The sequence below is a fragment of the Gambusia affinis genome, linkage group LG08, assembly GCF_019740435.1.
Source record: "Gambusia affinis linkage group LG08, SWU_Gaff_1.0, whole genome shotgun sequence".
NCBI lineage: Eukaryota > Metazoa > Chordata > Actinopteri > Cyprinodontiformes > Poeciliidae > Gambusia > Gambusia affinis.
In genome coordinates, this window is record NC_057875.1 from 8,040,690 (window position 1) to 8,055,718 (window position 15,029).

At 38.3% G+C, this 15,029-nt stretch overlaps 1 protein-coding gene across 7 annotated transcripts in view; it reads left to right on the forward strand.

Annotated features, from left to right (window-relative positions):
* megf11 (multiple EGF-like-domains 11) overlaps positions 1–15,029 on the forward strand; it is a 109,890-nt gene that overhangs the window by 63,603 nt on the left and 31,258 nt on the right. For all 7 annotated transcript variants that reach the window (XM_044123718.1, XM_044123719.1, XM_044123723.1 and 4 more), the window contains 5 exons: positions 5,582–5,828; positions 5,924–6,044; positions 6,601–6,737; positions 8,022–8,234; positions 9,527–9,701. In XM_044123718.1, the coding sequence (XP_043979653.1) occupies positions 5,582–5,828; positions 5,924–6,044; positions 6,601–6,737; positions 8,022–8,234; positions 9,527–9,701 (893 nt within the window). The remainder of the gene's footprint in view (positions 1–5,581; positions 5,829–5,923; positions 6,045–6,600; positions 6,738–8,021; positions 8,235–9,526; positions 9,702–15,029) is intronic.

Below are 15,029 nucleotides of genomic sequence, written 5' to 3' on the forward strand. Positions count from 1 at the left end.
GATTCTGTCATGAAATGTTGTGGTGGAAGCGGTGAGGGAAACGCAGCAGACCCAGATGAGATGTATGATGGAAGTTTAATGACGAGAATAGGCTCAAAATAAATTTCAAAAGTCCAAAAATCTGGCAGCACAGTTGAGCGGAAATCAAGGGCTCCGTACTGGCTACACAAATGGACAAGAACACATAGAGAGCTTCCACAGGACGACAACAAACGACTGCTTAGACAAGGACCCGAAAAAGACGCAGAGACACAGGTGACATTCAATACACAGGAGGTAATCAGGGAACAAGAAACACCTGGGAATAATCAACGGGAGGACAGGACAACACAGAGACTCTGAAACACAGAAAACTCAAAATAAATACACAGAGAACTCAAATCAACACAGAGAAAAACTCAAATCCTCACAGATTCAGGTGTTCATGATCTCTCTGTTCTTCCTCTTCTATCTACCGCCCTGTTCCCTCTGTCCATCTCAGCACCATGAGAGAGCAGAACCTTTTCTCACTCTGCTCCCCAACTAAGGAACTCTCTACCTCCCAGATATCTGTGATATTGAGTCTATTCTTTCAAAATGCAACTCAAGACCTGTTAAAGTTAGTGTTTTTATTCTAATCTCATTTGTAAATGTCATTGTTTTTTCTTTTTCTACATCTGTGTTTATTTTTTATCAAATTCTTGATTTGTGTTTTTTTTTTCTTGTAGTGTCCTTTGGTGTCTAAAGACACTAATGAATAAAATGCATAATTAAAAAATGCATTATTTATAACCACTTTGGCTGTTTGCTCAGGGTTATTGACCATTTGGATAACCAATCTGCATCCAATTTCTTGGCTGATGTCTATAGACGTTGCTTTGGCAAGGCACAGCATATTTCTTGCACTTTTATACAGCACTCTATATTTCATTTGTACAGCGTCATATATTTCTTGTGCTTATTTTGTAGCTACTGTATATTTCACTTTTTCAGACTGTATATTTCACAGAAGCATAATTCTTTTCTCACTATACCATCTATTTTCTGAAGAGTACCAATTCCAAATGCAACAAAACAACCCCACAACATGATACTGCCACCCCAATACTTCAACATTTAGAATGGCACAAGCATCCACATTTTGGACCAGAATACATTCATTTCTTAAAAACAAAATTTGTCTCCAGAGCTGTTCCCAACATTTCTTTATTTGAATTTCAGTTTATTCTATAAGGGACAATGCATATTAATCATCATGAGTACATTAAGACAACCATGTAAATTTGCCGGTTTCAAGGGCCACGATGGTTAGTTTTTATCTGTCCACCAGCAGGTTAATGATAAATTAAAAGACAATTGATACACATGTAACATATCAATTATAAGAAATGGTTTATAGTAGAACAAGTTGGCATTTATAAGTAGCATTTCACACCCATCAAAACAAACATAAGGCATTTGTTAATTCAGATATATTAATTTAACACCTAAACTGTCACCCGAAATGTTAGTCAGCGTATTATCCACGGGTGTCCTCATGACAGCGAAGGGCTTTTAAAACATGAATGACCAAAAAAGATTTTCAGATATTTTGCAATCCCCTCTACTAGCTGGTCTTGTGGTTATATTTGACTGTAATTGAGAATAGTTTAAAGGTGGTGGGCCCACTCAATGAAGCACTTTGTATGTAAGTGTAATATCTGAATAGGTGATAATATTATCTCAACTCAGAAATTTCTACTTACTTAATATTTTACAATGATAATATGAGTTAGATTTTTATTATCCAGTTTTGAAAGCCTACTTATAAAATCTTTCTATTGGCTGTAATGTGATCCTGCTCACCTGGGACCTGCTCATCAAGCAATAGGTTATATGGAAATAAATTGTGGCATTAAAGTATTTTTTTGAAGCTTCTACTGTGAAATTACTACTTGCATATATTTTTGGAGCAGTTTAATACAACACGTGATCTAGAAATTGTTCTCATAGATGATGCAGCTTCACAAATCTTTTCTTGATATCTTGGCTGATTTCTTTTGACTTTCCAATCACGTCAAACCAAAAAGCAGTCTCTTTCAGCTGCGACATTAAAATACATCTATATGTCAGTTAACCTATCAGAGGTCTCCATAGCTCTGCCCAACAATGGGATTTTCCTCATTGTTCAAAGAGTCAGTAATCATTTTGCATGTAAACATCTGTGTTAGGACCTCCATTACTGTTTAAAGTTGTTTGCTATCAGGTTTCTTGCAGGATTGCCCCATAGATAGAGCTCCACTGTTCTTCCCACCAACTTTGACCTGTTTCCTTCTCTCTACTAAAGAAAATCAGCCCCACAGCATGGTGCTGGTGTTTTATGAGCAATGTTAGTTTTCTGCTACAAGTATAATTTTGTAAACAGGCCAATTAGCTCAGTTTTAATTTTTACATTTGGTTTGTCCCCCACATGGCTAGTGTCAAACTGCAAACACTACACAGTAAATAATTTTCTTTAAAAAACAAACAAACAAACAAAAAAAAAAAACATTGTTCTTGTTACTCTTGCTTTTTACTTTTGACACTACAGGCCAAATTCGTAAAGCCACCACTAACAGCTGCCCCGTCCACAGATTGTCTCTTTTGAAATAAAGAGACAAAATATAGAGAATCTACTTTTGCAAGGCACTGTATATGCAGGAGTACAAAATGCCCCTCACTGTTATTGTGATTCAGATTTGGGTTGAAAACATTAGTTATGATGCCTCTAGTTATGTGGCCTGCCTATTTTTCTGATGTGCTTAGGGAACACTAATGAGTGCTTATAGACCGCTAAACAGAGTTGCAGCTGAGTTGCTCATCCATTACCACAACTGCCCGAACACACCTCAGATTTAATGTGCCAGGATCGTTTGCGTGGCAGCAGCTCAGCCTTCAGGGAGGTCATTCATGGCAAAATGCAGGCCAGGAGCAGATTAGATCAAAATCAGTGTGAGCCTTGTAATGCGGCCTCTAGTCTGCCCAGCAGGCTGAAGTAATACTGCACTTGTCCAGTGTTTAGAGACCCCCATCGGAGCGGACCTGTCCGCATCAGGGAAGAGTTGATCATCATCCTGCTGTGTACCTGGAAAAAACAAGCTTCAGTGCCTTCCATGAAAGAGGCTTCATTAGGCTCCTACTCTGACTGATCACAGCTTTGGCAAAGCGAGCATACGAGGAGAGGGGAGAAGTGTCTTTACATTTACAACTGAGGCTGCAATGATGTGGGAATCGATGATTGAGTATTTGCCTCTCTCTGTTGTGCTGGTTAGGATCTCAAGCTGGGCTTCTACGTATGTGAAGCAATACAGCTCTGGTAATGCGGCTACTGATGGAGAGACATAAAGCCAGAACAATCACGTAAATTATAGAGCTTCTCAAAAGAGCAATTACCCTGGTGGGAGCGAGAACTGTCCTCAAACCCATCTCAGATGGTTCATCACTAAGGAGGCCGTTGCTCATTTAACCTTGAAAATTAGCAGTTTACTTGCAGTTATAGATTTTATTGAGTTTTGTAAACAGACCAATTCCCGGTGGAATGAGTTTGTTTTACATCATTCCCTCATGTACTATTAGGCAATGTCAGTGAGCTCTAGATAACGCCTTATTATAGCTTAATCGTTTTACAGGCAGATGGACAATTTTTGCTGTTTACTGGTGCTTACACTTCCAAACACTTTGCATAGTTGTCATGGACCATATACTCGACTGTGGCCTCATCTAGGTGTCAATTCTGGCTAAACCTTTCCGCGCTGTCGGTCAGTAAGCAGGGATGCACTGGTCACAATATTGCTGATTTCTGTTTTTTGAAACGCTTTGAGTGGAATGGGTCTTCCATCAATTGTCTTGTCCTTGCATGGTTACTGGGGGATAGTGCCAATCTCCAACAGTCATTGGGTAAGAGGCAGGACACACCCTGGACAGATAGACAGTAGGAATTGGACACATTTTGTCCAATTTCAGTCACTTTGCGAGAACTATAATTCTGTAGGAAGCTTGTTGTAATAAGATAAAAACATAGCATTGAACATATGCTAGTTATTATTTATTTATATTGGGAGCAGATGTGAAGGTATGCAGTGTCTGAAAACTGTCTCTGTAAAATAGGGTTTTCTGACTATTTTAAACTGAGACAAATGATTAGGAAACTTACATTTTAAATTGTCCAGCATCTTATATTAGCTGTTAGCATGGAACATTTAAAAAATATGGAACATTTCACAACTTCTAAGATTTCTAAGAGGACCACCGTTTCTACTAGACACATGTAATAGGTTCTACAGTGCATTTTTTCTGCCAAACCTTTTGCTCTCTTTCACTCCCTTGCAGTCAGGATGAATTGCAAGGGTTGTCCATGACAACAAATATCACAGTTGTCATGGACGCAATGGTTTTTAATAAAGTTTTTTCATAGCTCTGCTTATTTGGATTTTATTAGTAAATATTTAACTAACTTATCCTTGCACATTACATCCAGACCAAAGAGTATCTTTGTTACAGTGATCTAGTGTTTCTATATGATGAGTTGACGATTCACAAACCGGTTCGGTTTCAATCAACAGTCCAATTCTGTGTGTGTTTCTATCAATATTTACTGCGTTTAAAATTTCTTGGTTTGTTTCATACCTTACCTTGAAGTCATTTTTCTTTTCATAATACAGTCAGCACACATAGGATTTGGCAAGTTGTCTCTGGACATTTTTGTGATAATTTAGCAGATATGACAATAAATTAAATCCAGATTGCTTGTATGTAATTTTGATTATAAGAGAGTTAAGAGAGACTATTTCCTCCTCAGTAGAACTTGATTTTTTTAAGCATACTAGCTGACAGTTTCTTAATTAATGTCAATTAATAATTGTTCTTTTGGCAACTTACTGACTGAATGGTCGGAGAGAAGCTTTTCAAACTGTTGCTTCTCTGGTTGTCTTTGCTCTTTCTGCCACTCTTACATAAAAGTACAGAAAACAATGGACTGCAATAGAAACTTCAGTGTAGTGTTATAGTTTTAAAGATTGAAGTTTGAGACTTCAATTAATTGCATACAAAGCAAAGCAAAAGGCAGTCTAGTCAAGTTTAAATGAGGTGAAACACAGAGGCCTAAAATACAAATTAAAGTCCTCACTAAGCTGAACTGTGTGTCTGCTGACTTCATGCCCACAGATGCTCAGTTACTCATTGTGTGCCTTGAGGGAAGCTGGTGTGGCTCCAAAAATCCAAATTTGCCTCTTAAAAAATACACAGATAAAATTTTTACTTCAATTCATGCAAAATAATTCCTTGACCAATATCTCAGATCTTATGCTTTTATATAAAAACCAGGCTTTTCACACTTGTTTTTATTAGAATATAATTACAGAAGTTGAACTTGAAATAAAAACTCTGGTTGAGTAGATTAATTTTTTGACATTTATTATTTATAATGAGCTATTTAATGTTTTAAGGAGAATATTAATGAATAATTTAACTACTTTTCTTTTTTTTAAATGACCATTGTGATTTCAAGAACAAATAGAGTAACTTTTTTATTATTATTATTTTGATGTTCTGACCTTTTTAATCCCTTTTATTTATGTGCCCGCAGGCTGTGAGAGTGACTTCTGGGGACCTCACTGCAGTAATCGGTGCCAATGCCGAAATGGGGCTAAGTGTAACCCTATAACAGGGGCTTGTGTGTGCACGGATGGGTACCAGGGGTGGCGTTGCGAGGACTTGTGTGAGAATGGTTACTATGGCAAGGGGTGTCTGCTGCCCTGCCAGTGTCTCAATGGTGCTACGTGTGACCATGAAACAGGAGAGTGCATTTGTGCTTCAGGATACACAGGAGCTTTGTGAGTACCAAAAACACACCTGCTACTTTGCTGCTTTCTGAGGCAAAATATTGCCGTACATTACGGGACTTGATGCCTGACATGTGTGGTGGCAGCTGCGGGGAGCGGTGCCCCTCCGGCAGCCATGGACCGCAGTGTGAGCAGCGCTGCCCCTGTCAAAATGGAGGAACATGTCACCACATTACCGGAGACTGTTCCTGCCCTGCTGGTTGGACGGTAGGTCACAAAAAGAGCAAACTGTAATAAAAGAGAAAATGCCTCAGTGAAGAAAATGATTGAATGTCATTGGGCTTATGTTTATGACTACCTTTGTGTTTCTTCATAAAAGAAAGAAAAAAAAACATTTTTCTTTGCCTTTTTTCAGTTATGTTGGATGATAATCTTTTACACAACCCTTCATAATTATCTTTCTTCTTTTATTGTAGGAAATTAAATTTTTCCAGTGTAGAAAAAAATCCCATAATAAAAAATAACTGCTTTTAAAACATCCTTGTGCTACAATTACTACAGTCTTAGTAAAGCCTAAAATAAATGTTGCAAATGTTGTTGTAAACACAAAAATGTGTGTTTTTATTATTGTTTTATGGTCATGTAATACCTCTTTGCCAGATCATGCTATATTTAAATTTGATATGTACCATGGGTGCCAAACCGTCAGTGAGATTGTATTTGTATTTGACAGTAGTTGCATACATATCTACAGACTTTGACCATTTAGGCTCAGACATTAACATTTGTGTTCAGAGTATTTATATAGTCTTGTCCTTTAAAGGGTTCGGTGTGCGCTCAGCCCTGCCCTCTGGGCAAATACGGCATCAACTGCAGCAAAGACTGTTCCTGTCGCAATGGTGGCCTGTGCGACTATGTCACTGGAAAGTGCCAATGTACAGCTGGATTCAGTGGACGCAGGTAAACAGCTGATGCCTAAACACATCATTCATTTGTCATTCTGGGAATTACTCAGCGCAAACTTTCTCACTTATGCTTTAAACCATAGATCAGACAATGGCATGTTTTATTAATATTTTGATCTGATACAAAACGATGAGTTTAAACAGACACTCATTGACCTATTCCCATTGCTAATTTTCAAATGAGGCATAAATCCGGCTTCTGTTTTAAAAGATAAAGGTAATGCTATAAAATCTCTCTCTCAGGAGAAATGAGCATTTATTAACATCCATTACTCCATCTGAAGGTGCACTGGAAGCTTTTAATAGGGGTGTTTATGCCTAATTAATCTTGTACTGCATCCTGGCCAGAAAGGTTTCATGTCTGGAGGCCTCATCCACATTCACTCCTCCCAGCCAGTCCATTGATCTCACCATGAGCTTTATGCTGTTTGGGTTCTGCTCATTAATTATAAGTAATGGACTTATATTAAGGCCTCATCAACATACACAAATTTAGTTTCCCATGCCTGCTGGAGAGGCCCAGGGCAGCCAGCGTTTATTAGTTTGAGTAAAGCAATTGTCTCTTTGATGGAAACACCTCCTTTACAAGACCTTTCTTTTACTTTATTATTTTACAAAATTGCCCTCATTCATTTTGTCAGTGGCAGGTGAATGAACCTGCCAGGAATAATCTGAGATTGTGTTAAACCCCCCAGCCTCTTCTGTCGAGTGTAATATTTCAGTTGTCCCCTGATATTACTAAAACTGAGGAAATTCAAACATGAAGCATGGCTTGAACATTTTCTTATGTAATTGAACTATTTGCAACAGCTTTGTTCAACTCCTGAGACCGATAACCTACTAATACTGTAAAGAGATGTGAAAAGAGGACAAAAATCTATTTTCTGTTCTGGTTCAGTACTTCATATTGGCAAAATTCTTAAATAATTTTAATTTTCCTGCATGATGATAACTGCCAAGTCTCATCGAGCCCCTGCAGAGACACAGAGGTGTTCGCAGCAGGCTCTACTTTTAGGGATTTTGTGAAAAGTACTTGAAGAAAATTGACCATGCTAGTCTAGGTCTTTTAAAGCACATAGCCATATTTTGCAGTTAATAATATATGTGGTTATTAAAGCTAGAGTTTTACTTAAACATGAAATAGCCACTGAAGTGCTTAATTTTACATTTTTTTGCTTGGAACTGGGTTAAATTATTTATTTTGCAGGTTACTATTGATAATTTTTTATCCTCTCCCTGTGCAGCATTTTAGTGTCATTTCTGTGTAACTTTCCTTCAGATGTCAAGAAGACTGTCCTGTGGGCACCTATGGTCCACAGTGCAACCAAAGGTGTGAGTGTCAGAACGGTGCGAAGTGTCACCACATCAATGGAGCTTGTCTGTGTGAAACAGGCTTTAAAGGCCCTAATTGTCAAGAGAGATTCTGTCCTTCGGGCCTTTACGGCCTCATCTGTGACAAGTACTGCCCTTGTAATACCACCAACACTGTGAGGTAAGTGATGACCTCGGTGCATGGCAACTCTTGGCACTGGCTGATAACCGGTGTCAATGTATGTCCAGGTTATTATACACAGGGGTCCTTTCTGGGGCCACTCAGAACTACAGTCAGAAAGAACAATACATAAAAACATATTGGTGACACCCAGTAATCCTCTGCTCAAGATCTACAGATTGAGTTCAACCACTTCTTTGCTTGAATCACATAACATCATAAATGGAAAGTAACGTCCTTTAACTGAATGGTGAAAAAAAAAATCAGATAATTTCTTTAGTTCACATCATTGCCTTATGCTCATTTCACCCTGCATGTTAGGCCTCATGCTTTGGAAGTTATTTTAGATTCAGTTCATTAAAAGAAAGAGATCAGAACAGACTTTAAAACATTTCTCACTAACTAAAAATCATCACAAACTAAAATTCTTCGGGGTTTCATTACCTCACAGTTAGATTACATCAATTCTTTATACCTGGTGCTTCCTCTGTCTCAGTTATCACGCCTGCAGCTTGTTCACAAAGCTCCTCCATGACTTGCCTACTGGTAGAGAAGAACAGGACCACATCACCCTGGCCTCTTTGTTTTCATTTTAGGATGCATCTTATTGTATTTAAGATCTTAAATAAGCAATTCCCATTTTTTTCTGAACTTGCTAATTACCATATGCACCCCAGAGCTCCCAGATTAACAAATGAATGAATTTAAAAAAGTTCCCTTGATCCCATCACAAGCGGGAGACAGAGCCAGTTTCTGCTCTATGTCCGTAGAACTGTATCTTACCCAACATATGCTCATTACGTCCTGGCATTTCCATTTTTTTTAATCTTGCTTAATTTTCTTGATGCAGATTTGGCTACTTTTACTGAAGACTTTTAATGAAGGTGGCACATATTGTCTTTCGAATAATTTCAAGTGAATAAAACCTCGGTGACTTAACTTCATCTTGACTTTCCTTAAAGCCAGTGGTCATTCCGAAGTCTGTAGACATCGCAGCCATGTCATCCAGTTAGCTTTTAATCGCGACCTTTGCTTCATTCATAATTCCTCAGCAACATTCATACTTAATGTAGTGCTAATGCTCTGATTCCAGCAGGAGCTGGGCATCAGCCATAGAAGTCATTACTGAATGAAGGAGAAAAGGGACACTTCATTTATCTGAAACAAGCACACAGTCTACTGTTGCTGCAGGCATCATACTTTGATCCTGCTTAAATATGAAGAGCTGATCGCTTTGGTGCTTACTCTTCTTACCTTTATCTCCTTTTCCTTTCATTTGGCTTTATTTGTAGCTGCCACCCACTATCTGGTGAATGCACATGCTCACCAGGGTGGACAGGGCTTTACTGCAATGAGACCTGCCCTCCTGGATTCTACGGAGAAGGATGCTTTCTGCCTTGCAGCTGTACCAATGGAGCTGACTGTCATCCTGTCACAGGGATCTGTACCTGCGCTCCTGGCTTCATGGTGAGCTTTGTGTTCCCGAAGCACTGCTTATTATCAACAGATTACTGTTTATTTTCTACTCATTTGACATTTCCTCTTATGTTACTTTCACTTTGACCCTCATCTGGCTTCTTCAAGACAGTCGTCATTTTGAGTCAACATGGCAATATGAGTCAAACAAGAAACTTAGGTAAAATTTTCCAAATATAAAATAGATGCTTAATAATATAAGGAAGGAAAAAAAACAATGTAATACCTTTAGTTTGATTAATTTCATATTTACACTTAAAGTTATCAAAAGCTCTTCTGGTTTTCTGGAGCTTATTCAGATTATTTTGGTAGTTTGACTGTTTTCAGTTTAATTTTCATACAACAATCATGCCACTGTCAAAACCATTTTTTATTTTAAGTGAAGATAACTGAGTGTAATTTTTGTTCTGACAATGTGTTTAGATTCGGATGTATATATATTTAGTACTCATTAAATGCTTTTTATTTATGGGCGTCACAGTTAAAGAGATGGATATAATTCTGTTTAATACACTTTCTGTACTTAAATAACTATAATCTGACTCAAAAACAGGTGCCAATTGTCCCTTTTTAAAAAAAAAAAAAAAAGTACCTGAGGTAACACAAATTGACTCACAAAAAATATTTAACAACCAAATTGGTTATTGCTAACAAAGTACTTGCTTAAAACTTAAAATAATATAAAAATAGCAGCTAATCAACTTCACCATAACTTTTTTTTATTTAAAACATCCAGAAGAATGCTTGATCACAACCTCTTTAAAGCATTTTATAAATGGTTGCTAGGCAGGAAACAGGGTCTCCCGTTGCATCCCTTAAAGTGTTATCCTTGTACTTTGTAAGTTTTAGTTCTGAAAGTTGTACATTTAATTTATGTTGCATGTTATTTGTGGCTACTGTGGAAAAAAGTAATTGAGGCAGAAATATTTTGGAAATGGTCCCAGTTTTTTCTTTAGGAGCTTTTTATATACAGAGTGTTAAAATCAAGGTGAAAGTATTTTTTGTGTTATTATAGATACGCCTTGTTGCACCGCTGGACATGGGTCCACTATAATTCAGTCTCAATTGTGACCCTGTGTGAGTAGTTGTGGAATTTTACAAATAGGACTGAATTTATGAAGGGTCAAAGAAACAAGAACAGAGCAAGCTTGGATCTATTTTTTTGTACCTTGAAAGGACAAGTTGATCTTTGGTCAGTTCTGTTTTTAGTCCTTTTTTCCTGCAGACATATTGTCCCCTTTTTACAACTGTCAAATTAGTTGAGTAACTCCAATCAGTTTCGCCATTGTATTTTGTGTTTTGCAATCTGAAGTTACGGAGCAACAGAGACCTGGAGAGTACACGTCTGCCAATGTTACATTTCAGTGGAAATTGCCTGTGTCTTACAGCGAGCCTCTGTGGTGAATTGAGCTACCGAGCGGGGCTCCAGACTGTGTCTTAATTTGCTCCACCTGTTCACTGTGGCGGCTGCTGGGAAGGGCTGCCAGATCCATTAAACAGACCTAGAGGGCAGAAGCTGGATAGAAAAGGAGGCAGTCAGATGGGAACAGACGCAGCTCATATGGAGAATTTGTGTGTTTATGTGCGGGGAGAGGGGAGGTGAATGTTCATTGTGTTTTTTTGGTACTTTTAACAAAGCTGCTGCTCTGCAAACCATTGAAACATATTGTTGTGCATTTAGAGATCTGTAGCTGCTTCCCGTTTGCGTCACATTCATGGTACATGCGTATTATGAGGTGGACCTGTTAAAACGTGTCTCATGATGGTGTTGAGGCTATAATTGCCAGACAAGTCACTTCCACTGGGGATCGCTTATAAGATTAAGCCTCCCCGCTGCATTTTTTTTGTTCTGGAGTCCCATCGGGGGGCAAACCAAGCAAAGTGTTGGAACAGACTGAGCACCGGCACGCTTGATTTAGTCCTGGTAATTGGACATGCTCTTTTTGGCTCAGACAAAGTGATTACATGTTACCTATTCAAGCATTGTCCCTTACAATCTACAGTGCGGGCACAGTGTAGCATGCAGTTTCTACATACCCTGTCCTCACTTGAAACAGGAAAGCTTTAGGAATCTATTCAAGTTTTCCTTTGCAAATGGAGAAATTAAATCCGATTCCCGACTCTCATCACGGCTCCCTCTCTTTTGTGCTGCAATAAATTTACTCTGAATTCACACGTCCAGCAGGTAGATGCTCCGCTAAGGAGTGAAACTGATTGGTAATTAGTGATGCCATTTGCATCAGGTCTCGGTGGATAAAAGTCTAATCAATGTTGTGTCAGGTAAAGGCTTTCTGAAAAAGAAGTACTCCAATTACATTAAAATACTAATAGGTACAAATTTACTGCTGTGGCTAAGGGCAATCTAGGTTTGTTTCTACTGCAGGAACTTGTTCCAGAGGTCAGGATAGTTATCTGGTGACATTCTTTTACTCTTTTCATTTCCACTGCAGGAACCATGGCCAAATCGGATTATCAGTGTAGAAATCAACCTCAAAACATGGCTCTGGTAGGGAGGTAGTCCTTTTTGAACGTACCCTGAACCAAACCTGGAGTTTTGTCATGATGTGGACTAAACATCTCTCTGAGTTTCAGTATTCCCATAATTTTGTTTCAGTCATCTCTACAGTTGACATTTTCTGTCAAGTTTAAATTATAAAACAAGAGTAAGTAATATTTTTGTTTGCATAAACAAAATTTAAACCAGCAATTCAAATTAAATGTGATAGTTTTTTTTAGAGAGTACATTTCAAATCATATATAAAATCAATACATATTAGTGGAAATATTGATTTAACTAACTACAGTAAATCAATAAAGTCTAGGCTTTTGCTTCCAGCCTCTGTGGAGGCGTAAACACTCTAATCAGAGACATTTTTAGGTACTTAAACTGATAATGCAAGAAAGCTTTGCCGCATTTATTTTCTAAAGTACAAGTTAAAGCAGTTACTACTCTACAGAATTGTTTATCATCAACCGATTTTAAGTTTAAGAAGCGGTCTTCTGTAAGTCTGCTGTTATCCTTCCCCTGTGTTTTATTTGAAAAGTTCTACTCATTAAAATGTGTTGATGTCATAAAATTCCTTTAAGTTAGATGTGATTTTAATTTTGTTTTAAGTTGTACCTGCTGTGAACTATACTACATCTAAAACTAAGCTGTAAGCCTCCACAGAGCTTTTGCTTCTCCTCTCATTTCACATAAAGACAAATCTCTGCATTGGGAAAAAAAACACAAAAACTTTTAATAGCTACAAGCTTTACTGTAAAGCTGACGTCATGTTGTCTCCTAATAAAATCTATCAAGTCCTGTCACATCTTTGATGTGTATGTGTTGCTTTTGATGCATTCCCAGATTAAATTGTGTGTATTAAAGGGTTGGTTCAAAAGTTGAAATTCTAGATATTTTACTGCATCAGGACGGATACATTATATTTGCTATAATTTTTGTCTTTCTGTGGATATTTCAAACTTAAAGATCAGCTGACCACCTAGACCTGACCATTTTGAGTGCACCTCATTTGGTGCACTCAAAATGTCAAACAAAGTCACAATGTTGGTCATGCTGTCAGTATAGCTTTTACTTTGAAGCACCCAAAATCCCAAAGAGAGGTCAGTGCATTTGCATGGTTCAGTGTTAGAATAAGCTATATTATCAATGGATCTTTACTAGGATATTTGATGTATGTATTTACATGACATACATGCGACGTAATCTCTGCAAAAGAAATGTTCAAAAAGTCATTGGCAGCCTTGCTAGGCTTTAGACCAAATTATGTGTGCTAGTGTTAAAAACTGCTCCAATTTCTACAACAGAACAAAAATCAAGGTTGACCAGTAATATTGTGACAAGTGTATAAGGTGTGGAGTGACTATATAAGTTATAAAGTGTCATTGCTTGGGTCTTTGAAGATTGGTTATAGTGTTATCACTGATGATCATTGCTTTTCCTGGCAACCTGACCTTTTTCTCTTTCTCTTGCACAGAGTCATGAGTCAAAATCTCTCTTGTGTAAACTTTGGAGTGACAGCACTTGACTTGAAAACCATAGAAGAGCTTAATGCCTCCGTTATTAATGCTGTTCTGGAATATTTTTGTTTTTCCATCACATTCTGAACTCTTCAGTTGCAGTGGGAGACCTGTCTACCCAGATCAGTTGATCTATAGTAGCAACACTACTGCAGTAGGACATAATTAGCATTAACAGCACAATTTTGAACTCCACAGTGTAAACAGACTCAACTTTGATCCAGGATCTCATAAAAAGGTTTCTAGAGGAAAAAAGCCTTTTCTGGTCACATAGTTGACATTCACCTAATAGTTTTTTTCTAAAGGCTCTGGATACTAACTTTAAGCTGTTATATAAGCTCTCGTGCCAAAGACCGACAGCCTGTGTGTTAATTGAAATTCAGACCCCTATCCCTCCCCTCTTTGAACAAATGTGAATCAGACGACTAATCAGAGTAGTGTCTTTACACTCTGGAGAACAGGCCAAGTGGTCTGGTTACTGCACCATAAGGGGGAAACCACATGGAATCCATGTGGCCATTTGTGTCTGGGTATCATTTTATCCATGAGTCCAGTCACCAATAAATTGCCTTTTCTCTGAGGAAGGGCTGAAGCCTAAAACCTCCGACCCATCCCCCCACACCCGCTATCTAACCTCCCCCCCCGCCAGCTGCTCAAACTTCTTCACGCTTAACAACTGCAACGGAACTGCTATTGTTAGCAGTCTCGAAGCTGTCACTTTCAGCAGAACAAAGGTTATTGCAACCGATTGATAAAAATTTCATTCACAGACAGACGCTTTTATGTGGTGTACGGAGGGAGCGACTTTATAAGATGTGTGTTCTGCCCCTGGCGTCCACTGGCACATCTCCTCCTGCCTCCTGTTTAAGCTGAGTTCAAAATGATAATGAGAGCAGTGAGCAGCCAGCAGTCCCCCAGCACTCTGGTGAGCAAAGCAAGATCCACTCAGGACTCCTCTGGGCCTCTAATTGGAACTCTAAATCATTGTGTCACCTGTCACTCAATGCTTGGTTTTGAAAGGGAGACTGTAGGAGCCCGTACAGTGGCTGTGATCTCCAGCTGAGGGAGGAACGAGACTAGTTGAGGTGGGCTGCTCTCAGCCTGAAAAACAGAAAAAAACTCTAATGGAGCTTGCAGAGGACATAGAATGAGTACTTTATGTCCTTTACCAAATAATTTCTCTAATGCAAGAACAAGAAACTTAAGGATATTAGTGCTGATCTTTTATTGGTTTTCTCATTAATAGAAGAGTGAGTCCTGCCAGCAGTGTGTCACAGATAAGTGTAAGATTATGTT